Below are 26,845 nucleotides of genomic sequence, written 5' to 3'. Positions count from 1 at the left end.
TTTATTTTAAATTTATTTTTCATCTAACGAAACATCAAATTTCTGAAAATAACTGCATTTACTTTATTTATAATGACTTTACATCCACTGATCCACGAACAATTATTACGTCCTCCGACCGGATGCAGAAGAACATCCGGTTATAGGCAAAATCCCGCTTATACCGAGGTATACCAAGTTTTTTTTTGAAAAACTCGGCACACCTCGTATAGGCGGGATTTTGCCTATAAAAACTCAGTACACCTCGGTATAGGCAAAATTTTACCTATAACCGAATGTTCCTCTGCATCTTTACACCGGACGAAAAAAAAGTTCCTGATCCACATACGAAGTTGAAACTCGCTTGCCATTAAATCGGATATTTCCGTCGTCTGACTGAAGAGGAAGAGAGAGAGAGAGCACAAGAGTAATCGAGCAATACCTATAGTCCAGATTCTTCTCTTGTTTCGCTTGCCCGATCTGGTGCAGAGTTCTAAAGGAGGGTGCTTACCCTTTTTTTTAATTAGAAGCAGCAGCTAATTGGAATTGGTAACTTGTGGGCGCTTTTTAGTTCTCTTTCGAGGTAATCTTTATTGTTTCTTTTTTCTTATTTTTTTTGTCTGTATTCGTCGGAGGTCAATACCTTGGGAATCGAGTTTTGCTTCCTATTCTTCAGTAAAAGATCAATAATATAGTAAACTTGGTTAAAATTCGTGGGAGTTGGTGAACAGTGGTGGTTGTTAAGGTTTTTGTTTTCGATCTATTAGTTGGTCCGAGGTGGTTGGCGTTGAACTTCATCCCTCTTTTTGATTGGTGATATTTTTCAACAAAATTAGGCCTTTCTTCTTCCCCCCCTTCTACTCTGCCCTTCTGAGATGGGAACTTTTGCAAAGCTTTCGAGGAGGGCTCTGGAGACTGAAACCCCTGTGATGGTTCAGGTTAGTTGGGATTTGTTTTTCTATTTGTGAATATTGAGTGGAAGAAATATGTAATGTTGATGAGTTTTGTTCTGTTTGTGGAATTGGCAAATTGTTTTATGCTTAATTTTTGGTGATGTTTGCAGATCCAAGAATTGATGCGAGGAGCCAAAGATGTCATCTCACTTGCACAGGTTTGATTGTTTTTTCTTTCTGTACAGATTTAGTTGATCTTTCCAGTGATTTTAGTTATTCATGATTTGAGAAAATCGGAACAAGCTTGAGTTGTTCCTCTAACGAGTCTGTCTTTGATGAGAATTTGCTGGTTTTTAATATTAAGGGGCTGTTTGGCTACAAGCAAGATTTAGCAAATTTTATAGATTCAGATATAGTAAATTCTAAGAATTATTTGGCATGACAAATATTAAATCCTGCTAAGCTTTGATAAACTTATTGATTATTTGTTTTGAGATTTAGGATTTAAATGATTATGCGATATAACTAAAACTTAAAATAGATTAATAAGATCAAATGTGAATGCTAAATTGAGAAGAGAGAGAGAGAGAGAGAGAGAGAGAGAGAGAGAGAGAGAGAGAGAGAGAGCAAATATGAATGCTAAATTAAATAATATCTAATTAGTTTAATCTAAAACTAATTAGCCTAATTTAATTCAAATCAATCTTATGTAGCATCATAATGATTAATTAGCTATTAATCTGCTAATCAAATAGCCAATACTTAATTAATCTTTTAAATCAGGAATTAATTTTTAGACAAAATGAAAATAGGTTAAAATTAGAGGGGATAATCTTTTTTTCTATTATTAGACTAAAGAGGAAAAAGCACTTATTTTTTTTTCTTTCTCCCCCTTCACTGCAATTAAAAACTTGGGGGATTTACATACATACCAATTTATATCATGTTATTTACATATCTAACATAAAAAAATTTAATATTCCATGCTACCACTAATAGATCAAATATGTGTATAAGGAATGAAATATTAAATTTTATAGGGTGGTATGGGTGGTAGGAATGAGAAATTTAAGAGTAACATATTTAATATTAAAGTCGTCTATGGGTGGTAAGTATGAAAAATTAAAGTTTTGTGTGCTGGATATATAAATAGCCTGATATAAAGTGATATGTATGTAAATCCCCCAAATTTGTTTTGCGAGCTCGTGTGTGACATATACTTTTGCTCTCTCTTCTCCCTTGGCGCTGTTCGATGGAACAGTTGTAGCCTTAGAAGCAATTTTGCTAGCTTCTACCTCTTAATTTATTGGGGCAGCCACACGTAATGGAACCTGACGAGCTTCGCAGTTCTGACGTTTCACTAAATCCGTTTAAGTTGACTTATCCTAGGATTTACCAAATTTGGGATTTAGCCCAAAACAAGAGGAAAATAGTAGTTAAGGAGGTAGTTAGATTAATGTCTTAATAAACAATTTTGCTTGATTTAGCCTAAACCCTGAATAAATCTATTTCAAATTTTCATACTAACAACACTTAATTTTTTCCTTTGTTAAGCACATTACCACAATAATGCTAGAATTTCTTGTTTTTAGAGCTGAATCCAATCTCTTCTCCATCATACTTGTTGCAAGGAATCCTGCTTATGCTGCTGGTTTCTTCTGTTGTTCTTTATCAAATTTTGGTTATCGTTGCCTTTGAACCGTGGATTTTATCAGTGAGGAGTCGCATATGTTGATGGAATGTTCACCTATTGTAAATCAAGGAAGCACATCCCCCTGTATGAGAACCACAAACCAAATCATTGTTGGATTTTCTTTTCTTTAAAGTTTGTTTCGTTATCAAGGGAGGAAAGTGATTATCCATGCTTTTTATTTAATTTATCTTTCTCTGGTAAATTTTGATGAAAACTAGGACTAAATAGATTGGCTTCCCGCAACAAAATGTTTTCAGACTTTTTTGGATCACAATGAACCTTCGTATTTTTCACAGGGGGTAGTTTACTGGCAACCTCCCGAGCAGGCTTTGAGGAAGGTGCAAGACATTGTATGGGAGCCTTCAACTAGTTATTATGGTGCAGATGAAGGACTTTCAGAATTGAGATTGGCATTGCTTGAGAAGGTATACAATTGCAAGCAATGCAGTTCGTTTCTTTTTTAATGATTTACTTATTAAATTTCATGGTCTATCTGTTATCTTACTGAAAAAAGGCACAACTGATGCCATTAGGGAGTACATCGTTTTATTTTAAGCATGTTATATATAGCATTGCGAAGTAAAATTTCTAGTCATGTAGATAAAAAATTAGTCTTTGGGATCTTATTGGTCCTAAACTGATTTATGAATGTTCATTTTTCAGAAACTTGTACAAAATAGTTATCTTATTTAAATTATCCGCCGCTTTTCTTGCTTGCCATACACATGCTTTGTTTGCAATTATGGGATGTAACTATTTAAAAATTTCATGGCAAGTGAATATTATCTGATTCCGAGTACTGGATTTACTCAGTTCTGTCATTTTAGGGATTTTCCTTCAGAAATTCTATCTTAAGTGTTTGCTTTAAATTATACTATCTAGATAAACTATTATTCATCATCATGTTCGGTGTCTAATCTTTATCTTTTGCTTGTGTCTTTATTGAAGTTACGTCGGGAAAACAAATTGACAAGGTCTTCAGTTATGGTGACAGCTGGTGCCAACCAGGTGACCTTTCTTTGTTTTTTTTTTATTTTTTTTTATTTTTAAAGCAGTCTTAAAAGTACAAAATCCAAAAAAGATCTGATAGTTGTAAATTTTCCAGTTCCTAATAATCTAGCTTTTCTGATGTCTATGCTTTTATTGTTTTGTTAAAGCAATGATAACAAATATTTCCAGTGGCATCTGATCGCATCCTATTAAATTATGGTTGAGTCTCAGTGAAGGGTGAATGCTTAAATCTATAAAATAATATACCACAATTATGCTGTTATAATTTTTGTTAGCCTTTCGTTAGAATTGGATTTCAGTATTTTTTAAATTATCATTGGAGGTGGTGAATAATTTTTTAAGATTATTAGCTTATGCCATCTAAAATGCACATGTTTATTGCATTTTTCTTAATATTGCATGATAGATGTACATTAAAAATCTAAGAAATATAGACATCTTCCATCGTTCACCCTATGTTTTGACTTTTAACTTCTTAAAATGTTACAAAGAAATTTTAGCCGAGTAAAAGTTCTGTAAATTTGCAAAATTATAATTTTTATAAGTCAACAAATTATTGCTGTTTTATATTAGAAATGACATTATATATATATATATATATATATATATATATATATATATATTAGATTTAAATGAGAAATTAACTCTTAACAGGACACGATGGAGAAAAAAATTCATGTAGCCGACCCCTCAGTGTGATAAAGGTTTGATGTTGTTGTTGTGTTTACGATAGGTTTCTTTCATTCTTTGTATGGCTTGTGGGCTCTAAAATTTCATGACCCAGCCTCTCAATGGGAGAGTTTTAAGAAGTTCTTGGAACAAATTTTTAAAAGTTATATTAGATGTAAGATAAGACATTACCTAGAGATTTCATCCATATTAAACGAGGACTTTATGATCCGATTTCAGGTGTATCAAACCCCTATGGTTAATTATCTCATCTTGTGCCATAGGGAATTTTTGATTAAGATTAGTTGTTAGATAAACACTGCATACCAAGATTATAATAGTAGCAAAATTAGCATTGGGATTTATGGGCTCCAAAAATTTGCGTCCCAGCCTCCCACTGCTTTTAGGGAGTTATAACAAATTAGGTTCCGGGGTAAATTTTTAAAAGGCAGATTGAGTTTGTAGATAAGACATTGCTCAGAGATTTCACTCTAATTTTGCGAGAACTTTATGATTTGAGTTATGGTTTCCTATAGTTGCATGCCCCTATAGTTAATTATCCCTCTCAATCACAAGAGAGAACTTTCGATTAAGGCTAGTCATCGCATAAATACATAGAAATATGTGGTATCTAGCACATAGTAGCAGCATGGGTTTAGTTATTTGAAAGTTTGATATTTTAAAATTAGAAATTTCATCATCTTGCACTTAAAGTGGATGGTAGGGGAATGGATGATGGACCGGATCAAGATCCTATGATTTTGTCGTCCCAGGTCATCGTGGTCCCTAGTCTACTTGGTCAGAGGAGGTAGTCGACCCAACTTGACAGAAGAATCCTTATCGGTAGCCATGGGTTGCATCATCCAAGGGTACCTTATAGACTTGAAATGAATATTTGTCTAAGGGGAATTTTGAATCCACCTTAGCTGACAGAGGGCTTTGTGCCCTATCGATTATATCATATTGATTCATATCTCAAAGATTTAGTGTCATTGTGTAGCTTACGGGCTTTGGCTATGACCGTAATTTAGTAGTGCCATTTGGTGGCAAAACCACCTAGTTCAAAAGGCCTTGGTCATAACTGTTTACCTGCGGTATCATTTAGCGACAAAACCGCTAGTTAAAAGACACGTGTCACATACATGCTGGCAAGAGACTATTCGAGAATAAATACTAGTGATATTCTCTACCAGACATTAGCTTTTTGTGAGCTGAAATGATATTTAAATTTATCCACCTCAATAAACTGCTGTGGAGGATGGATGGGTTTTGCTTTAAGCATTTGATGGTGTTTATTTTGATTTTAAATATTTTAATATTTGGTACTTTCTTAGAGCTTTGAATTTTTAGGCATTTGGAAAGCATATAAAATATTTGGAATTAACCCCTCCGGTTGAGATCTACATTCAAAATGATCATCATCGAGATATTTATAGGGAATTTCATTTATGGGTTGAAACTTGTCTACTTTGTCTACCTGTCGACAGAGATTGATTGTCGGTTTTATGCCATTATTAGTTAATTTTCATTATTTATAGGTCTTGAAGGCCTAATATAAACGTATAAAATCAAATATCCTGGTCGATGTTGCGATCATATATGTGTTCATTGATTCTAATCGTGTCAACTCCCGTCCTATCAAGGAGAAGGATTGGCCTTGAACTTAAGTTCATTTTTTGATCCACGCAGCTTTCTCAAACGTCACGTGTGTAAATACAAAATGCTAGCCCGGGCCCATGCGATTGTTTAGGGGTTATTTTTATAATTATCTGGTGAACTTTGTCTAATTGTTGACAGAGGATTGAGTTCATTGCTAGCTTTTATACTTTTATCTGTGAATTTTTCTATTTATCGGCCTTGAAGGTCTAGCATGAACTATAAAACAAAATATCCAGGTATGTGTCACGACCGTATATTTGTTTAATGGTTTAAGCTATGTCGAATCCTATCTATTCACATAGGCAGATCAGGCTCAAATTTAAGTTCACTTCTAGACATGCGTAGCATCCTCAGAAGTCACGTGTGTATCCATAACATGCTCGTCAGGGCTCATGCGGGTACTTAGGGAGGCATTTTTATAATTATCTGTTGAACATTATCGACTCTGTCTAATTGCTGACAGAGGATCGGGTTCATAGTAGGCCTTATGCCTTTGTTAATGAACTTGCTTCATAATAGGCCTTGAAGGCCTAATATGAATGTATAAAATAAATATCTCGGTCGACGTCGCGATCATATATTTGTTTGATGATTCGAACCATGTCGACTCCTTTTGACCCGCATAGAAAGATCTGGTTCGAACTTGATTTCACTTATTAACCTGTGCAACATCTTCTGATGTCACGTATGTGCCTACACTATGCTTGTCGGGGCCTGTGCGGGTGTACGATTGCGCTTGCATTTCTTTGTGTTTCTGTGTATACACATTGTAGTGCATGCGTGGGGGTATTTTTGGAATATTTAATTTTGATCCGCTTTATGAGTAATTGTCATTTGAATGCAGCATTCGATTTGGGAGCTTATACACACTTTTTGTCTGCTTGTATGAGTGTTGTTGGTGGTGTGGCATTGAGTTTCTTTTGGGAATTTGTAAACGACTTTTGTCCTCTTGCATGAATGTTGTGGATTTAGTGGCATTGCGTTGGGTTGCTTTATGTAGGTATATTATTTTGAACTAACGAGCCTCCTATAATAACTCATAGGTGCTTGCATTTGCTACACATAGTACATCTTTATTTACAAAAAGGACGATGTATTTGCTTGCCATTAGATATTTGCTGACTATAAAGGCGTTGTATCATTTGTTGCTTATTGCTGACCATCCTCTATAGGTGCATTATTGTGCATACTACGACACCCATCATCGTCAACAGACGTTAGTGTTTTTCATGTACTGCATTGCATTTGTTTACAGAGAGTTCTGTTATACTAATTATATGTTGTCAATTGTCGCTCGTAGGTAGACTATGGTGTGAACAAGATGTTTCCTACAGTAACTCGTAGGAACTTATACACACTGCAAATATGCTATTTTCGTTTGTAGATGATGTGTTGTGCATATCATCAGGGGCGGATCCAGCTTCTTTTTTCAGGGTGGGCAAAAAAATTTTTTTTTGTGGGGGATGGGCAAAAATGCTTATGACTGATAAAATTAGGGTAAAAAATATTAAATTAGGGCAAAAAATATTTTTGAGGGGGGGGGGTTCAAAATGCCCAAAATATCACCACTAAATTTAAAAAAAAAAAAAATTTAGGGTGGGCATTTGCCCACCCTGAGTTCTTGGTGGATCTGCCTATGCATATCATGGGCCTTCTGCTATCATATGTAGACAAGTTGCAGAGGTTTTAGACTTTCTATTGCTGCTTACAAGCAATAGTATTTGCTGCAACTTTTCCACATCTTCCCGTAGGCAAGTTACCACCTTCTTGCTTTTTCTTTTTTGGACATGCTATGATCGTAGTACACGACTACTATCAAGTTGTCAACACATGCTCCTTGTTGTTTACTTATGGATATGCCATGTTTATTGTGCACATTACAGACCTTCTGCAATAGTTCGTAGATACATACAACATATTCTCTGTCGTCATTTACATTCAAACCGATGTGTCCATTTCTACCCTTCTAGCTCTCTCCATTAACACAGTATAATCTTCAATCCTAAAGGAAAAGGGGCTGTCGGGTTGCATCTTTTAATCCAAATAAGAATCAATGATATTTTTCTTCTATAATATGTACTAAATGAAGAGCATATATGGATAATGTGGTGAATTCAGCCTCATATTGCATGGCTAATCTATCTCCTTGTACCAATCTTAAAAATTTATACTGCATTTGCCTCATGGTAGAAAGAGGCACAAACTAGTCTTTGAACACTTGAATAAAGTCTTCCCACTTGATCTAAATGCTAGGTACTTCTCCAAATTTATCCTGATGTTGACCCATCCACCACCTTTGAGCCTTACCATCCAGTACAAAAGTCATCAATGAAACTTTTATCTCTTCAGGACAAAAAATCCCCTTTAAAATCTTCTCAATCTGTAGTTGCTAGTTCTCTTTCTCAATTGGTCTATTTACCCCTTTAAATAGCAGTGGTCTCATATGTTGAAATAACTTTAAATATTTATCCATAGTTATACTACTGCCACTGCTACTTCCTGATGGTTGATTACTTAAGTCTTGAATTAATTGTTGTTGTTGTCATCATTTGTGTCAGTGCATCAGGGCTAACAACAACATTAGGCACTGTTATTTATACATCTTCTTCAGAATCATTCTAGGTCCTGAAATACAATTAAAATTTCTTATAAATTTATAATTCAGTATCAAATCAATTTCAATAATCAACTAATGGCTCTTTCAGTATGATTCATATAATAATTGGACTCTAATACCACTTTTATCACGATCTGGTTTAGATACTCGAATTAACGAGACATGAATGAATATTCAGACGTTTATAACATTTCTTATTCTTCAAAAACAGTTTATCAAATGTATTCCAAATAAAAATTGAAGAGTCACTAATATTCACGTTCAATAAACTACTAATACAATCTTAACATCTTAATTATTTATATGAACTAGAATTTACCTACTTTCATTTGAGCATCATCTTCTGTAGACATACTCCTTTCTTTCAGCTATTTTTCACTTATCAAGAGACTTACTTGAAAATATTAGTTTAATAGAGTGAGTTTATAAAATAAACTCAATGGGTGATTATCATTTCATTTACAACAGTTAAGCATATAAAATAAGACATGCATCATATTCATCTCGTTATCTTTTTTAGTTACATATTTGTAGATATCTCACTTCATATAATATAGATCTAACTTCATATAATATAGATCTTTATAATACATCTTTAAAATAACATATTTCTTTTTCCAATTAACATTCATTTATTCATTCATTCTTTTATTTTCTCATTTATTTCTTTTTTATTTAGTACATGAGCACCGTCTAAAATATGAATCAATGAAGGTACAACTATTTTCATTTCTTTTTAACGTGCACGAGTATGTTGCTTCCCCAGCTAGTACCATATAGGGGTGACTCTTGTAATTTACATGCATATTCTTTTTTCTTTATTTAATACTTTTAGCTTTCCATCACATGTCTTAGTTATCCATATGTACAATTATATATATATATTATTTTATGACTTTCAGTTGTTTAATATTCACAACATCATTTCATATTAAACCTTTAACTATAACAAATAAATAAGCATGTTATAATGATCAAGAATAGCCATATAACTATAATCCACATGTTCATTTCCTTTATTCTTCTTGATTTATTTTATTTATACAATATCCATTTAGTTAACACAATATTATAATATAATGATTATACTAAATTAAAAAGAATTTTATTAAAATAAAAGATATGGAAATTTCTATAAAATAATTATAACTACCCACTTTGATACTTCGTGCTTCAGTTCCCTTCAAATCCTTGACCCTTGAAAATACTTCCAAAATCCATCTCAATTCAAATATTTAATTCTCCTTCTCACTAATTCTTTCCTTTCTTCTTTACAATAAAGCTTTCTTTTCTTATATATTGAATCAATGTTTACAATAATTAAACTCTTCATATGACAATAATATTTCCTCCAATTAGAGAAATAAAAATGCAAAAGCTTTTTATCTAAATTAACATGTATAAATAAATCAATTACTTGCTCTTTCCTCCGACATCAAGGATAGAAGAAATTTCAAATTCCAAACTTGTTTTCTTTCTCTTCCTCTTTAGTGCATTCAACATTAGAAATTTTGAAAGAATTTTCTACACAAGGATTTAAATAAATCAACGATGAATCTCTATGATTCGAGAATTAATTTACTCTTACTTTAAATAAAATTAAATCAGAATACCTTAGCGACGTTCTTCTAATTTCCTCCCCTTTCCTCTCAAATTTTTTTCTTGTTCCTCTTCCCAATCTCTTCATTTACCTTTAATTAAACATTCCTCGCTGTTTAGATGAAGTAACATGGAAGGATTTATACATAAATGGACAAAAATCAATAAGCAAACCGTCCTTCTTTTTTCTCTCGTTCACTGCCTCCTCTCTCGAGTTTTGCTTCCTTTGCAATAAAGAGCAAAGAGGAGGGAGTTATTTTTTGTGAGGAGTCTTCTGATTTTATTCGTGAACTCAAACCTTCTCTCAAAATAAAATTCATAACTCCCTAGCCCCGGTTTGACTCGCATTCAGCCCGCTCAGACGCAGCTCTGTCTCTGCCTGTTCGTGCGACTATAGTTAGGGTGGACGATTTAGTTGAATGGGCCAGGTCATAAATTGGCTAGAAAGGTACTCAAACCTCACCTGATAATCCATCACTATCCCTTCTTGAGCCAGAGCAATGAATTGCTTATTGAAGTCTCTATCTCGACTGGTTTAGAAACGTTCTAATAAATTATTTTTGAACTCCCTCCACGATTGGATTGGTTCTCACATGTCTCTCCACTGATAACAAGACAAGGCCTTTCCCTTCAAGCATTAAGCTGGCGCCATAAGTTTCTCCTCCTCTGTCAGCCCATTCACGGCAAAGTATCTCTCCATCGTACTGATCTACCCATTTCCACTAAAAACGGGCATCTTTATCTTTCTCGCTCTCGGATTTCCTCTGCCCCAACTTACTCTTCCACCTCTAGCTCCTCCTATGTAGCGATTGTTGTAATTTCTCCATTGTTCTCTCCCACCCCTCCTTTCATAGATATCCTCTTCCTCAAAATCATATCTCATTATTTCTACCTCAAAATTTCTTATTATGCTATATCCTTCACCCATTTCACTCCTAGTTATCGGTTCAAGAGGTGGCATATTTTCCCTATCACCCAAGATTTCTACCTCTCGATCATCCCTCATTGTGCCGATATTGAGGTTTTCCCCACTTTCTTGGCCACTCGCCGATGCTCTCGCCTCTGATGTTGCTAATTGATTGTGAATCTCCAATATTTTCTTCACCATGTCTTCTAGATTAGAAAACCTTCCTTCCATGGATAAAATCTTTTCCTCAACTTCAGACTTTAATTGACCAACTTCTCCTTCTAGTTTCTCTTCCAAAGCATCCATTTTCTTTGGCGCCATAGGTTATGAATCTTGCTATGATACCGATTTGATAGATCAATCAAAACAACACAATAATATAAAAAAACAACAATTTACTCCAATTAGATCCAGGAATAACTCCAAGCGAGTTTTTTTTAAAAATTCTCAAACAAAGTAAGACAAGTTATAAGTTGATTCACTGTTCGAGGGGTGAATCTTCTCTCCCACAATTCCTAGCAGCTACTAGGAACCCCAACACCTTACAAAATCTACTGCAAAAATTTAAAACATAACATAACATAAACCCTAACCCACGTAAACCGCCCAAATTTCCTAATAAATGCCCCTTACATCTTTCCCAATGAGTTCCTCCCAAAGCTTCTTCTCCTATAGGTGATAAAGGAGATCCTGGCCCCACCTGGATAGCTGAATTTATGCCCTCTTTAGCAACTGGTTTGCTGCCAGCTGCATCGGAATCCAACCCAATTTCGGGTTAGATAACTGTTTACTTACTTAGAGGTCAATGATCTTTATGCATCTTGAAGCGATTTAATAGATAAGACATATAAGTGTCATTGCTTTGTCATATCTGGTGCATGGAGATCGTATAAACTCAAATTTTGACTCCAATGTTTGGGAGGCTATGGATAAATTAGTTCTTTTATTTTTACAAGGATATATCTATTATGAAGGCAGATTATATTCTTTTTCGAACTTTGGAATAGTTGAATGTTCCGTTTTAGTAGTTTCCCATGATTTTTACATATGAATTGCTCAGTGACATTCTGATTCTTTATGTTTGTAGTGTCGTTTGTAGTTCCATATTTCTTTCAATTATTTTCAGCTGAATCTGCTATTAGTGTTTGATTTTCACAGGCATTTGTGAATCTTGTCCTTACATTATGTGATCCTGGGGACTCTGTTGTTATGTTCGCACCATATTACTTCAATGCTTACATGTCATTTCAGATGACTGGCATTAACAACATACTGATTGGTCCAAGCAATAAAAATACACTACATCCTGATGTAGGTGAGTTTGTATACTTTATCCTCAATGGTAATGGTGCTTGAACCACTAAGCTTAATTATCCTCGAGTATCTTTAAGAAAGCAATGCTACTTCCATAATATGCTTACTCTTCGTCCTATTCCTTTTCTGTTAAATGCTTCAAAATACCACGGTTAACAGTCAATACATTATTGGTATTAAAAGGATTGATTGATCTTTTGCTTTACTTAAATTTATTTGCTCAGATTGCTGTTACTTAAATCTTTAATGTTTCTGTCACAAAAGGGAAGCACAATCTATAATTGAAGAAGTTTGAATGGTCACTCGCAATATTATTATTAAATTTGAAATGAATTTTCTCTCAAGTTCATACAGAGTATATAGATGAAGCTGTGAGTTAGACTAGGAATTTGTATCGTAGTTGGAGAAGTCTGGGAAAAGGAGTGGCCTGCTCTAGTAAACTATATTATTTCTTAGAAGATAGAAAATTAGAAATCGAAGAGGTACTGGAAGCATCATCATTCACTTCACATAATGGGTTTTGGCATTTCCATTCCCTCTCTGTTTTTGACGATCAGTAGATGTCATAAATGTAACCCGGCTTTGTATTGTAATCAACAGATTTTATATATTATTTTTTTGATGCTTCCGTGTGATGCAGAATGGTTGGAGAAGTTGCTTTCAGAGAAAGAAACTAAATCAGTTCCGAAGCTTGTTACAGTGGTCAATCCAGGCAACCCTACTGGGAGTTATATCCCACCGCCACTCCTTCAGGTATTTGCATTCGTCTCTCCTTAGTCTCCTTCCTCTCTTTCTCATGCATGCTGTGTTTTATATTCTTGCTATCCAATTGCTTAATTATACCATGTTCTTTTCAGAGAATTTCAGATCTCTGTAAAAGTGTTGGAGCATGGCTTGTTGTAGATAATACCTACGAGTAAGAACATAGTGTAGACTTTTTAATTGTGCCATCTCAATATTGCATCATGGTGATGATAAATAGCGGTTACAGCAAATATTTCATTTCTTACAAGTATCTCTTAGAAATAATATGAATATTGAACTATGCCATGATAAGCTTTTATTTTGGTTGTTTTGGCTTTTTGGTAAAGCATTGGCATGCCTACATAGAATGATAGAACCAAAAGCTTGATTGTTAAATGATGTTTTAGCATGTGGAACTGCGGTTCCTTGTTGCACTCAAATATTACATTTTGTTCAAGTATCATATGCTGGAAATAATATGAATATCAATGATTTCCATGTGATTTGAGGTTCTTTAGGTCGATTGTAGTTGAGCATTGGCAAGTCTACTTAAGAAAGGATTGAAGATTGCACGATGATTTTAGTAGCCAGGAGCAATGGTTGCTTGTTTTGCTCAAATTTCCGTTTTATTTGGCCATCAATTTATAAATAATATGAATATTATAGTCCATGATTATATCCTTCTGTTTTGATTGAATGGGGTTTTGGTTGAGCATTGGCACTAAAGCTCAATAATTAAATGGAGGTTTTCACGCTGCAATGCAATGCAAGTTTATTTCAATCCTTACTGCTAAGTCTCTGTTTAATATCATTTGATGAATCTTGTGGCCATCCTTAATTGTATTTAAGTTAATTATTAGTGGTTTAAATATCATTTGTTATTTAGGACCAATTTGATATGTTATTGTCTATTTAGGAATAGTTTTTTCCTTTTCAATAAGTCTTATTTCTAAGTAACGTCCCAGATCTTGTAATTTAGATGGTTTAAAATGGAATAAATATTTTTTTTTTCTTTTGGTTTCCCTCATAAGAATTGATTCTCCCTATGATGCAAAGAACGAAACTGCCTCCATGCCTGCCCCACCATGTGCGATCTCTCCAAACGACGCACTCATTCGCTCCTCTAACTTCCCACACTGTAGAAAATCTCCCCATAGACCGCGCATTGGCATTGATTCTCGATATACATCTGTTCGACGGGAAGTAAAGAAGAGAGCGGTTTAGAGTTCGCTTTTCATCTTCTCTTTCCGTCGTTGCTGTTCAAATTCATTTCTTCGCGGGAGGCGAAGAGATTGTATGCGTATTATATTAAAAATAATATAATATTATATATATATTATAAAAAGAAAGAAGAAGGAAAGGAAGAAAAAAAAAGAAAAAATAAAAGATGGAATTTCAAACAGGTGTCGAAGACCGCGAACTGTCGTACCATAGGTCCGGCCGTGATGGTTTTAAATTCGAATACCCGCGCCGTAATCTTAGATCCGGGCGGATGGTTTTAAATTCGAAGCCCCCACGCCATTGATCTTAGATCTGGGTGGGATGAAACAAAATTCGAAGATCTCACATAATCGATCTTAGATCCTAGTGTGATGGTTCAAAATTGAAGACCCTACACCGTCGACCTTAGGTCCGGGTAGGAAGAAATTATGGCAGTGTCGTGCCGATTTCTCCCTCGGTGGGGAGGAGACGTTGGGAGGCTGCCGAAATTTTTCAGGAAATTATAAGAACTTTTTCTTCTTAAAATAATTGGGGAGCAAGTCAAATCTAATTAGTCAAATTACTTCACCTCAATTAAAATTGAGTAATTAAATTATTTAATTTGATTAATTGAAATTCATTAAGTCAAAATTAATTAATTTTGATTAATTAAATTGATTTTTTTTAAAACAAAATCCGAAGAGCTATTATTTAAAAAATTTGAGACTTTTTTTTAATTCAATCAATTAATCAAAAATAAAAAATGCAATAAATAAAATGAAGGTGGAGAATATTTTTCCACTAATTGACATGTACAATACTCTCTAAATCAACTCTCAAGCTCTCAAACTCTCCAAAATACTCTCAAAATAACAACTCTTAAGCAAATTTTACAACCTCTCCAAAACAAAAAATTGTACAACCTCTCCAAAACAAAAGCTTTCAAACTCTCTAAATAGAACAAAAGCTCTCAAACTCTCTAAATAGAACATCTCTCAAACTTTTCAACTCAACAACTCCTCACAATTCAACGAACCACAAGTTCTCCAGTATTCCTGAACAAAGCTTCACCTCTCCAGTACGAGCTCCTGCAAGCAAATAAATGAAATTCATTAAACATCACACATAAATTTATATCAAATTAAATGCTAAAATAGGAAAATAAGCAGGTTACTGGTAAAAACATTACTAGTATGCAGGTAATGAAAAGAAGCTGCTAAACAGTAACAAGAAAAGCACTATAGTAAAAAAACACTAGTGTAACAAAGTACTGAAAACAAAAAAAAAATAGTGTCAAACTTCTCAAAATACTGGTGTCAACTCAACAAACACAATCAAAATTTAAAATCATTTGGGCAACCTTGTTTATAAGAATTTAGTTGTAAGACCCACTACCCGGCAACTTTCAAAGAAAAGCAGTAAGCCCGATCTTAGGAGAAAGTTTTAGGCAAAATTGACCTAACTCCTAACCCCCAATTAAAACCCTCGGCCACTTCTAATAGAAGTCGTAAGTCCGGCCTCTGAGAAAAATGTTTAGGTGATAATACAACCCTAGACCCCTCATTTGGACATCCTAGTCTATAGGGCTTGGTTGTAAGACCCATCACTTGGGCCACTTAGCTTACAAGGCTAGGCCGTAAAACCCATCATTAGACAACTTCTAAGGAAGCATTAAGACCTATCCAACTGAAATATTCGGGCTACCCTTAATAAAGGTTGTAAGTCCCACTAACCTGGGCTACTTTCTAATGAAAGTCATAAGTCCCAATCCAAATCTAATCATACGGACAACTCTTAATAAAAACAAAATTTAGGCAAAAGTTTCAATAAAGAATTTCATCTTTAAATAATGCTTTGAAATATAATAATTATAATTCCTATGTTGAAAGCATGTAGAATTTCTATCATAGGATGTCCTACCCAAGTAATTAAAGCCATCAGGCATCCTAGCATATATGATTAGGTTGTAAGACCGACCAACAAGCTACTTCTAAGTAAAGTCTTAAGTCTCATGTTAAGTAAATAGCGATGATCCTAAACCCCAAGATATTAAATTTAAATCTATGGGCATCTTAGTCTAAAAAGATTAAGTTGTAAGACCCGCTTTTCAGGCTACTTCCTAAGGGAAGTCATAAGACCTACCCAAATAATTAAATTTTTAGGCTGTCTTGCTATAGAGTTAGGTTGTAAGACCCATCATTGGAAAACTCATAAATAGAATAGTAAGCCTCATTCCAAATCAGTTCGTTGGGCTACTTTCTACGAAAGCCGTAAGTCTCAACTCAAATCTAAATACATGGGCTACTTCCTAAAGAAGCCATAAGACTCGCTCCAAACCAAATTCCTGGGTTACTTCTAAACGAAGTCATAAATCCGAAATTAAATAAATCTCTGGGAATTTTAATAGATGTAAACCCCAAAACACCTAACAAAATTAAAATCCACATCTAATCACTTCAGTCTACTCGGGATCCCTGAGAGGAGGCAACTCATGGCTGTTAATCAGATTTCCTGTACACTACGGTCAATGATTGTTAGTGTTGGTAGACTGAAATCTACGGTATATCCAGGACGACGGAACCATGGGATTTTGATCGTGTTTACCTCCATTTCCCCCATTATTGAGACTAAAATGACCTAAAAATTTATTCATCCTTAATCGAGAGTTCTCTCTTACGTGTTAAGAGGGGTAATTAACTATGAGTGCTTGCGCTTATGGGAAGGACCCCAGATCTTTAAACACTGACACTATCCTCAAGGGAAATCTAGTTAACTATAATCTGACTTAAGAGAAATGTAATCCTATGGCTGCAAAGTGGGATTCATTCATTCGTGTCATTTTTTTTTTAAGCCAACACTCATGCTTTCTTTCTCTCAGCCTCTTCCATCCTTTCCTTGGAGGCTTTCATTTATCTTATCATTTCAATTTCTTTCTCTTTTATCTATCTAATTTTTTCCATATATCATCTTGTTCTTTTAACAACTAAAGTATGAAAACCTATTTAAATTTCCACTTCCTTTACCCCACTTGCCATCACTTTGTTATTAGATCTGAAATTATTGAATCCAAAGAGATGTTTATTTGAAGTGTTCACTGTCATCAACAATCTTGAAGCACTTTCTACTGCCCTAGCGTGAAGCACTTTCTCGTGCCCTAGCGTGACACTAATTAACACTATAATGCATATTCACCTCGCTACTACCACCCACCGTAAAATGGTCCTTCTGCAGATTTATCTTTCAATCATCCGCCTCAACTCTTTCTTCGTGGCCCATAAGCAACCCTTTACAAATCTTGTTCCCGCGAGCCAACAGCCTGCAAACCAGCTATTATTCACTTTGTTCCTATGCTCACACCACACTGCATACATGCTTTCATTGCATTGAACCTTCAAAATAGCAGTAACAACCGCTCTTAAAGCGATGGGATCACCTGTATTGACTCAAATAGAATCTGATAAGGTTTACAATTTTATTATGTATCTATTAGGTTTCTATGAATATTTTTAAATTATTTCATATTCAAATTGTCTTAAGAAGTTGTGAATTGAATTTATAAAATTTACAATGGGTTTAGTAGAAAATTTATTGGACGTTGTAGTTGCGGAACTGCCTTCTTTGTTAGAGGGTTTGTGATGTGGCATTGCAGCACTACGACGTTGGGGGATGTGGCGGCGCTGCGCTGTTGGAGGGTGTGGCACTGCGACGCTAAGGTCTTTGTCTTTAATGTTAGAAAATTCTCCCTGGGAGCGCTACAGTTCTAGGTAAGGTAGCACCACGATGCTGCAGGGTCATTATGCAATATTAAGATTTCTTTTTCGTTAGATTATGGAGCGTGACAATAACGTACTCACTTCTCATACAATTACATCCCAATATTTAAAATTGAGCAATTAGGTATTTGAGTGTTTTCTGTCCATGAGATGAGGTTTAAGCCTCAAGATATTTTGAAGCGTAAGCCTCAAGATATTTTGAAGCGTAAGCCTCATAATTAAAACATCAAATTAATAAAAATATAAAGTAAAAAAGTATCATAATAACATCAAATTAAAATTATACCAAGTCAAAATATAATTATAACAATAAGTTTGTCCCACTCCCAAATCAACATTAACAAGTAGTCTAAGCCACTAAAATTATATTTTTTAAATTCAAAAGTCTCCCCACTTTCATCACTGGATCTTCATTAGTATCATCATCATAATGAATTGCTTTATTTTCTCTCTCATCCCCGGTTGTGTCAACATCCTCCTAATCTACCATTCTATCATATGATATTCAATCTAAATGAAGTTTCTTTTCTGTAATCAATAAAAACCAATAAGAATATTAATTAAAATAAAAAAAAAAACTATATTTATGATTATAATTTCACTTGTATAAATGTTTATGGTAACCTTTTTTGTTGATATGTTTTAGACTTGATTGTTTTGCTTAGGGGTGTAAGTGAGCTCAGCCGGCTCACAAGGTGGCATGAGCTCTACTCGTTATCAAGCTTATCAATCCATGAGTTCTAGCTCAAACCTAAAATATATTTAAAATTTAATTTAAATTAGCATTATATAATATATTTAATATTGTTTAATTAATTCTATATTAAAAATAAAAATTAAAAAAAATGAAAATTTAATTTAAAACTAATAAAACAAGCTCAACAATCGAGTCTAGCTTAAACTTTTCAAATGAGCTCAAATAATTGAGCCGAGTTAGAGCCAATAATTGTTTTAACGAGTCGAGCTCAATCTTAGTAAATGAGCTCGAGTCTAGCTCGAGCTCAGTAAGAACTAAACAAGCTTAGCTCAATTAGACAGATATTCGACTTGACTCATTTGCACCTCTAGTCTTGCTTCTTCCTTTATTAAAGAAATCAACATTGAGATATTCCTCTTGCAATCCTAAGCAAATGACAACGTGAGTAGAAAGGTAAGCCGCGAGCATGTGTGCGAGCAGGAGGGTCGGGGATCTAGCCAAGAGTCTTGATTTATATTTAGGTTTAGTTGTAATGAAGGAAGAAAATGAGGCTGTTCGTATATATTTTTTTATTAATATATTTATTTTTTTAAATAACCTAAACCCTAATAATAGGAGGCTTTTGCCTCTTGTTTATTGCGCTAAGGTGCATCTCAATTTTGATGAGGCTTACGTCTTAACTAGACCCATACGAAGTGCATGCTGCATGATGATTTCCTTCAAAAATGCTAAGTATGCCTGAAGACGCACCACCTATTCCACAATTTCAAACAATTTTACCCATAGGCCACAACCATCCACAAATGCTTGAACACTCGCCTGTCCTGCAAATCTTGCTCATATATCCATTACCTTGCCCAACGCATCAATGCATTACATTGTTGAATTGTCCCTCACTAGTTTTGCTTTACATCTCCAGATGGCCTCTTTCCCTACAAGTACTAAATCCACACAACATAACATCATTTTCCTACGTCACACAACAACCATGAATGGATTCCAACTTATGCTTACAAATCACCAATGATTTCGAGCCAACCTTCAACGGCTACACTATGATCACTTTTCTCTCCTTGGCGTATATTTGTCACCTTGCACTGCGACCCAATTTATCTATATTCTTTATCGTATCCCAAAGTAATACCGACAAATCACATTTGCAGATGGCTCTCTCTTCCTCACATGTTGCACATCGCTTTACCATAATATCGATGAAGTAAGCAAGCTGATGACTTAATCTCATTCAATCGACTTAGTTGAAAGCAAATGGTGATGTGTGAATATCTTTAAGCTTTTGGATGGTTTTTTAGAGTTTTAATAATGTTTATGAGAATTATATTTTATTGATATTTGTGGTAATGGTGTTATTGTTTATTTTTATTTATTTGAATTTGGTAGGAGTTTATTGTTAGGGAAGAGATGAGGAGGAGTAAACACCACAATGACGAAACAAGTAAGAAAGTAAAAGCAGTGGAAAAGTAAAGGACATCAGGATTTAATGTGGAAAATCAAAAAATAGAGAAAAAACCACAAAACCACACCACATCAAGAAATTCATATGAAAATTGAGAGAAATAAGCTTATATCTCATTTCTCTCTCACTCTCTCTTTGCTTCTTTTCTCACATACACCGTTCTCAATATATAACTACTCAGAAAATATAGGAGAAAGTAAGTTATAACCCCTAAGGGATGCAACCCTTGAGAAAAAACGAGAAAAATAATTGTTTAGTCCATTTCGCAGTGCTGCGGCACCAGTTTGGGGTGTAGCGGCGCCAATCTCTGTTTGACAATGCTGCAATGCTCAAACACTCAGCGCTGCGGCGCTCAGTATCTGTTTTGACTAGATGTGGCGTTATATCTCGACTGTCGCTATGCTCTGATCTCTATCGTTCAGCGCTGGGGAGTTGTACGGAAAAATTTTTTTTTTTGTTGCAAAGCACCCAAACCCAAGTAGTGGGTAAACCCCCCGCATCCCCCAGCAAACACAACAAGCTTTGAGGTCCGAGACAACAGAACAACTAGATTGATCAACACAATCAGATTTCACACATAACATTTATATGTACATGCATATGATGTGATCTATTTGAAATCCTATGTTTTTCATATTTGGATCTTTATTTTAATTCTTATCTTATTAATGCCAAGAAATTCTATTTAGATTCCTTATATAGGCCTCCTTAATAGCTTGAATGACTTTCTTTCTATTTAGATTTTTTATCCATCTTACTTTACAACAACTCTTTGTTCCTGTGGAATTCTTCAGTTAACCAATCATTAAGGCTTAATCTGCGGAGGGGTCTTTTTATCAGTGGTCATTTTTCTAAAATATTTCTTCTTAGCGTCAACTGGGTTTTGGGTTTTTTCTTTTTTGTTTGTGTGTGTGATTAGGTCTTTCAAGTCATTAAGAATATGTATGCATGAGATGTTACTTGTGTTCAAACACAAGGTGGTTTAACCAAATATTTTCCTATTTCAATTGGATTACATCAAGGATTAGCCTTAAGTCCATATCTTTTTTGCTTTAGTCATGGATGTTCTCATTAGACATTTGCAAGAGGTTGTACTCTTGTGTATTCTATTTGCTGATGATATTCTTGTTGTTGATAAGATTAAAGAGGGAGTTGAAAGTAAACTTGAATTATGGAGGTGAACCTTAGAGTCTAAAGATTTTCGTTTGAGTATATCTAAAATCGAATATATGGAATATAATTTTAGTAATAATAAATCTAGTGGGGGGATTGTAATTTTGGGTGATCAAGTCATAAATAAGAGTACACATTTTAGATATCTTGGGTCTATTGTTTAGAGTGATGGTGAAGTAGATGGGGATATTATTAGTAGAATTCAAGTTGGATAGTTGAAGTGAAAGAATGCATCGGGCTTGTTGGATAGAAAAGTCCCTCTCAAACATATGGGAAAATTCTATGAGATAGTAGTGAGACCTGCAATGCTTTATGGTGCAGAATGTTGGCCATTAAAAAAGAAGCATGATATTAAGTTAAGTGTTGCAAAGATGAGGATGTTCAGGTGGATGAGTGACTTTACTCTTAGAGACAGGATACGAAATGAACATATATTTGAAATGGTTGGAGTAGCTCCAGTAGAAGATAAGATTAGAGAGTCGCCTTAGATGGTTTGTTCACATAAAACGACCGCCTTTCGTTGACCTGATTAGGAAAATAAATGTATTAGATTTGACTTATGTTAAGAAAGGTAGAGGTAGACATAAAAATACTTGGTTAGAAAATATTAGAAATAACATTTCTTTATTAGATTTAGATGAGAATTTAACTCTTAACAGGACACAATGGAGAAAAAGGATTCATGTAGCTGACCCTACATAGTGAGATAAAAGTTTGTTGTTGTTTTTGTTGTTGTGTGATTAGGTCTTTTAGCATCTTATTTTTCTATCATCTTCAATTGGTTAAGGGAATTAATTATTAGTTTTATGATTATAAATAGGATTTGAGGCATATATAAAATATAAAAATTCAATGTGTGGTTGAATAAAATTTCTATGGAGATCTACCATTCCTATTTTCGAGATTCAGTTCATTAATCAAATGAGAAATTTGAAGAGTTTTGGAGGGGTTCTCTCTCTGTACGAGGTTTACATTTTGGTTTGAGTATATCCTTGTGCTTTCTTACCTTACATTTCATTAGATTTTTGTTTTGTTTAATAGCTTGAGTTATATGAATTTGAAATGTTTATTGTATGAGTTTTCTATATCTCATATTAGATATGTATTAAAAACCTAAGTTCTTATGGCATCCTATATCTTACAATTTATTTTTGTGAAACTATGTGGTTGGATTCCTCAAGACTACATGTTTGGATAACTTCCTTTACCAAAATATTAAAAAGGCTTAGCATGAAGCAAATTGTTTGACCGGTCCACTGGACCGATTCCGCCAGTCCAGGCGGGACCGGCTTACGAGATAAACAATGGAACTCTTTTTCCTCCTACAGAGGCCGCGTGAGCCGCCGAAGAAAATGATGCATTTTAGGAAGGATTTTTTAGGGATTTGGGAGGGAAATTTGAATTTAGGGATTGTTCAGGGATTTCTTTTTTTGTTTTTATGCATTAAATACTTTGTTTTCCGAGGATTAGGGCATCTTGAATTTGGCTGAAATTTGAGATCTCCTAGATTTAGGCTTTTCGTTGGGCTCTAGCGGCATCTAGAGATTTGGGAGAGATCGATCCTCTCGAATAATGGATCAATTGTATCTTGCTATTTTCCATTTCCCTTTCGTCAAATAATACAAATTATCTACTGTTTTTGTGATTTTGGTAGAGAATTCTCGTTGTTTTTCGAAGATTGATAAGAAATACTTGAGATCTATAAGTGTTTCCTATCAAATTGGTATCAAAGAAAATATTGGGATCGTTGGTGGACTGTTTTTGCAAATTCCAGCTCCTGTTCTTGGGCCGCTAAAGAAGGAAAGTGCTGTTTTTTTAAGGAAAAATCCAAATTTTTGTGTCTACAAAAATTCGGAGAACGATGGTGGCAAAAAAAGTGAACGCTTTGGAGGAGAGATTGGAATGAGAGATGAACCAAATCAAAACCATGGTGGATGACAAAATTTCTTCCATGGAAGGGGAAGTTGCGCACTTACGGGAGATGATGAAGAAGATATTAGAATTCCACAATCAATCGACGGCTTCCGTGGCGAGAGGACCAGAAGGACAAAATACAAATTCTAAAATCCGTAAGGATGAAGAGGAGGTAGAGATCGTAGAGGGAGAAAGGAGAAGACCCCATCTGGAGCCTTTCCAGAGGGATGATAGAGGAGGTAGGTTTGGGGAAAGGCATGGGTATGTAGGGCAGGAGCAACGGGACGCTGATTGGGAATGTAGGGAAGGAAATTATAGTTGAGGGGCTGATTTTGAAGGGAGGAGAGGGGAATTCGAAGGAGGTTATGGTATGAAAGGAGAAGGGAAGATCGGGAAACTTGGGGGGGGGGGTCGAACACTTGGGAAAGAGGAAACTATGGAGAAATGAGGGGAAACGGGGGAGATCAGAAGGTTTGGGGAGGCCATGAAGTTGGCACAACTGGTGGAAAATTAGAAGAATATAGAGAAGGGAGCCAGGAGCAGTAGCTCAGGAGGCTCTTACAGGATGATGACCACTCTTCTAGCAGCCAAGGGGCCTACATCAGGCAACATTAATGAGACCACCAGGGAGAAGCTAGTAGGAGGAGGGAGTGGTAAAAATATCAAGAGGCTGATAGAGAAGGAGATTCAGGAGAACAGGGCAAAAGAGTTATGTTTCCGGTGTGATGAGAAATATACTCCAGGGCACTGGTGTAGGGATCGAATTCTTCAGGCTATCACCATTTGTGATGACGAGGAAACTGAGGAGGGAGGTGAGAGAATGATGGATGACAAGTTGCATCTGGATGTGGCGGAGGTCTCCCTGAATTCAGTAGTATGATTCACTTCGAATCATACGATGAAAGTGAAGGGGGAAATAGCAGTCACGGAGGTTATTGTATTGATTGACAATGGGGCTACCCATAATTTCATTTCCACTCAGGTCGTCAACCAATTGGGAGTGAAATTGATGGGCACCGATTATTATGGGGTGATGATGGGTACAAGGAAGGTGGAGAAATGCCAGGGGATTTATAAAGGAGTGGTGTTGACCATCCAGGGGATTCAGCTAAGGGAGGATTTTCTCCCACTAGAGTTAGGAAGTACTGATGTCATCCTGGGGATGAAGTGGTTGCAAACTTTGTGAGAAACAAGGACAATTGGGGAGCACTCACAATGGAATTAATGGTGGATGGGAGAAAGGTGATTATAAGGGAAGATGCAAAGTTATCCAAAGTTATGTTATCACTTAAGATCATAGTTAGGAGCATACAAGTGGCTGGGGAAGATTTTATGTTGGGACTACACAGGCTGGATGTTTCTCTTTCAGTGCAGCCCTTGATTTGCAAGTCGGTAGGGTTTTTCAGTTTCCTCAAGGATGGCCACCTCCATGGGAACATGAGCATATTTCCACCTTGGGGAAAAGGTGGATCTTTGGGAGGGGAGTATTATTCGGCCAGTCCACTGGACCGATCCAGTTGGTCCATGCAGGACCTGCTTACGAGCGAATGAACGGAACTCTTGCAGAGGCCGCGTGAGCCGCCGAAGCAAATGAAGCATTTTGGGAAGGATTTTTGAGGGATTTGGGAGGGAAATTTGAATGTATGGATTGTTTAGGGGTTTCCTTTTGATTTGTATGCATTAAATATTTTGTTTTCCTTGGGTTATGACATCTTGAATTTGGCTGAAATTTGAGATCTCCTAGATTTAGGTTTTTCATTGGGCTCTAGCGGCGTCTATAGATTTTGAGAGATCGATTGGGCTCTAGCGACGTCTAGAGATTTTGAGAGATCGATCCTCCTCTCGAATAGAGGATCAATTGTATCTTGCTATTTTCCGTTTCCCTTACATCAAATAATACAAATTATCTAATGTTTTTGTGATTTTGGAGGAGAATTGTCACTGTTTTCCGAAGATTGATAGGAAATACTTGAGATATACAAGTGTTTCCTATCACAAATCCATATAATTTTGGTAAATTGACTTTTTACTTGAATTACAATAGTAAAGTGAACCAAATGTATTTCATTTCTATCATTGATTGATTGATTGACAAAAAAATTGGCAGAACAAATGCAACTTGGATAGAAGTGCCAAAAAAAAAATTACATTCATGCAGATCTTAACATGGGCGAATGGAGAATGGGAATTCATGCAACCAAACCCACAAAGCTGGGATAACTCTGAACTTCGTATTGATTGGCCGACTTAGATCTTATTTGAAACTTCCCTTTCCTCTTTTGCCAACACTGATCTTTATAACATGACTTCTTTCGTTCTCACCATCGCACCATCTGTATTGGCCACCTTTCTGTTCTTACAATTTTTCAATCGCAGGTACTTCATGTATGATGATTTGGAGCATTCTTGTATAGAAGATGACCACATAGTCAATGTTTTTTCATTTTCTAAAGCTTATGGAATGATGGGATGGCGTGTTGGTTATGTCAGTAAACTTCTACCATCTCCTATTGCAATTTCTTTCTTGTTTCATTGTTAATCTTCCACCTGCTTCAAGCAGAGAATCATAATGAAATATGCATAAATTCTAATTTTCCTGTAACTTTTATTTTCCATGGATTACACCAAAACCAAACTATATTTCCTTGCCATTTATACTCCTCCAAACTCAACAAAACCTGTAGAAACTCCAGGATTTTGCGAACATATTCTTCATTCATTTTTTGCAGAGTAATGCACATAATAAATCATTATTTGTGGTAATGCAGATAGCTTACCCTACTGAAGTGGAAGGCTTTGGCGCTCAACTCCTCAAAGTCCAAGATAACATACCCATCTGTGCTTCCATAATAGGACAGCGCCTGGCGCTTTATTCATTGGAAGTAGGCCCAAAATGGATAAGAGAGAGAGTCCAGGACCTTGTGAAGAACAGAGAGATGCTCAAGAGAGCTCTTTCTCCGCTCGGCGAAGAGGCGGTTAAAGGCGGCGAAGGTGCCATTTACCTGTGGGCAAAACTCCCAGAGAACTGTTCTGATGATTATGAGGTTGTTCGATGGCTAGTCAGAAAGCATGGGATAGTGGTAATACCTGGAAGTGCAAGTGGTGGAGCTGGTTACATCAGGGTCTCATTTGGTGGGTTGAAAGAGGCTGATTGTGAAGTTGCTGCAGAGAGGCTAAGGAAGGGATTGGAAGAACTAGTGAGAGATGGGATGATATAGTTGTTTTTTTTTTTTTTTTTTTTTTAGTATTCTTCCTTGATTTCTTTTTTAAAATAAATGTGTATTCAGGGCAAGGATGCCAAATCTATGGGCAAGGAAGTAATGATTTTAAATGAAGAACTTGATTGATTGTAAAATCTGCTCGAACTAGCAGATGTATTATTTCTAAATGGAAGTAACAGGCTATTCTTGGGGATGTTTAATTCATTCTTCTGTATTGGTGTTTTCGCCTTTTATCCAATTTGTTAATTTTGTTTTGGCAGATCATAGAAATAATGTATGAGTCTTTTTTTTTTTCTTTTTTTTTTTGA

General features: G+C 35.4%; 1 protein-coding gene across 2 annotated transcripts; it reads left to right on the top strand.

Annotated features, from left to right (window-relative positions):
- Positions 1-310: 310 nt before the first annotated feature.
- Positions 311-26,741, top strand: LOC110111959 (aromatic aminotransferase ISS1). 2 transcript variants are annotated; one of them, XM_020844029.2, is made up of 10 exons: positions 311-562; positions 816-917; positions 1,043-1,090; positions 2,862-2,990; positions 3,514-3,573; positions 12,186-12,342; positions 12,982-13,094; positions 13,199-13,257; positions 25,693-25,801; positions 26,085-26,741. In XM_020844029.2, exons 2-10 carry the CDS (start codon positions 855-857, stop codon positions 26,532-26,534), a joined length of 1,188 nt encoding a protein of 395 aa, XP_020699688.1. In that variant the 5' UTR covers positions 311-562; positions 816-854; the 3' UTR covers positions 26,535-26,741. The 2 variants fall into 2 exon arrangements, with proteins under 2 accessions (XP_020699688.1, XP_028556116.1); XM_028700283.1 differs by having other exon boundaries at positions 747-917.
- Positions 26,742-26,845: the final 104 nt, after the last annotated feature.

This window comes from Dendrobium catenatum, unplaced genomic scaffold (genome assembly GCF_001605985.2).
Source record: "Dendrobium catenatum unplaced genomic scaffold, ASM160598v2 fragScaff_scaffold_1482, whole genome shotgun sequence".
Lineage (NCBI taxonomy): Eukaryota > Viridiplantae > Streptophyta > Magnoliopsida > Asparagales > Orchidaceae > Dendrobium > Dendrobium catenatum.
Note: the sequence above shows the minus strand (reverse complement) of the source record. Positions and strands in the feature narration are given on the sequence as shown.

Excerpts from the sequence above, each read along its gene's own strand:
- LOC110111959 (XM_020844029.2), top strand. The coding sequence starts at position 855 with ATGGGAACTTTTGCAAAGCTTTCGAGGAGGGCTCTGGAGACTGAAACC. Across the intron at positions 12,343-12,981 it reads TACACTACATCCTGATGTAG|AATGGTTGGAGAAGTTGCTT; the intron begins GTGAGTTTGTAT and ends CGTGTGATGCAG. Across the intron at positions 13,095-13,198 it reads TCCCACCGCCACTCCTTCAG|AGAATTTCAGATCTCTGTAA; the intron begins GTATTTGCATTC and ends TGTTCTTTTCAG.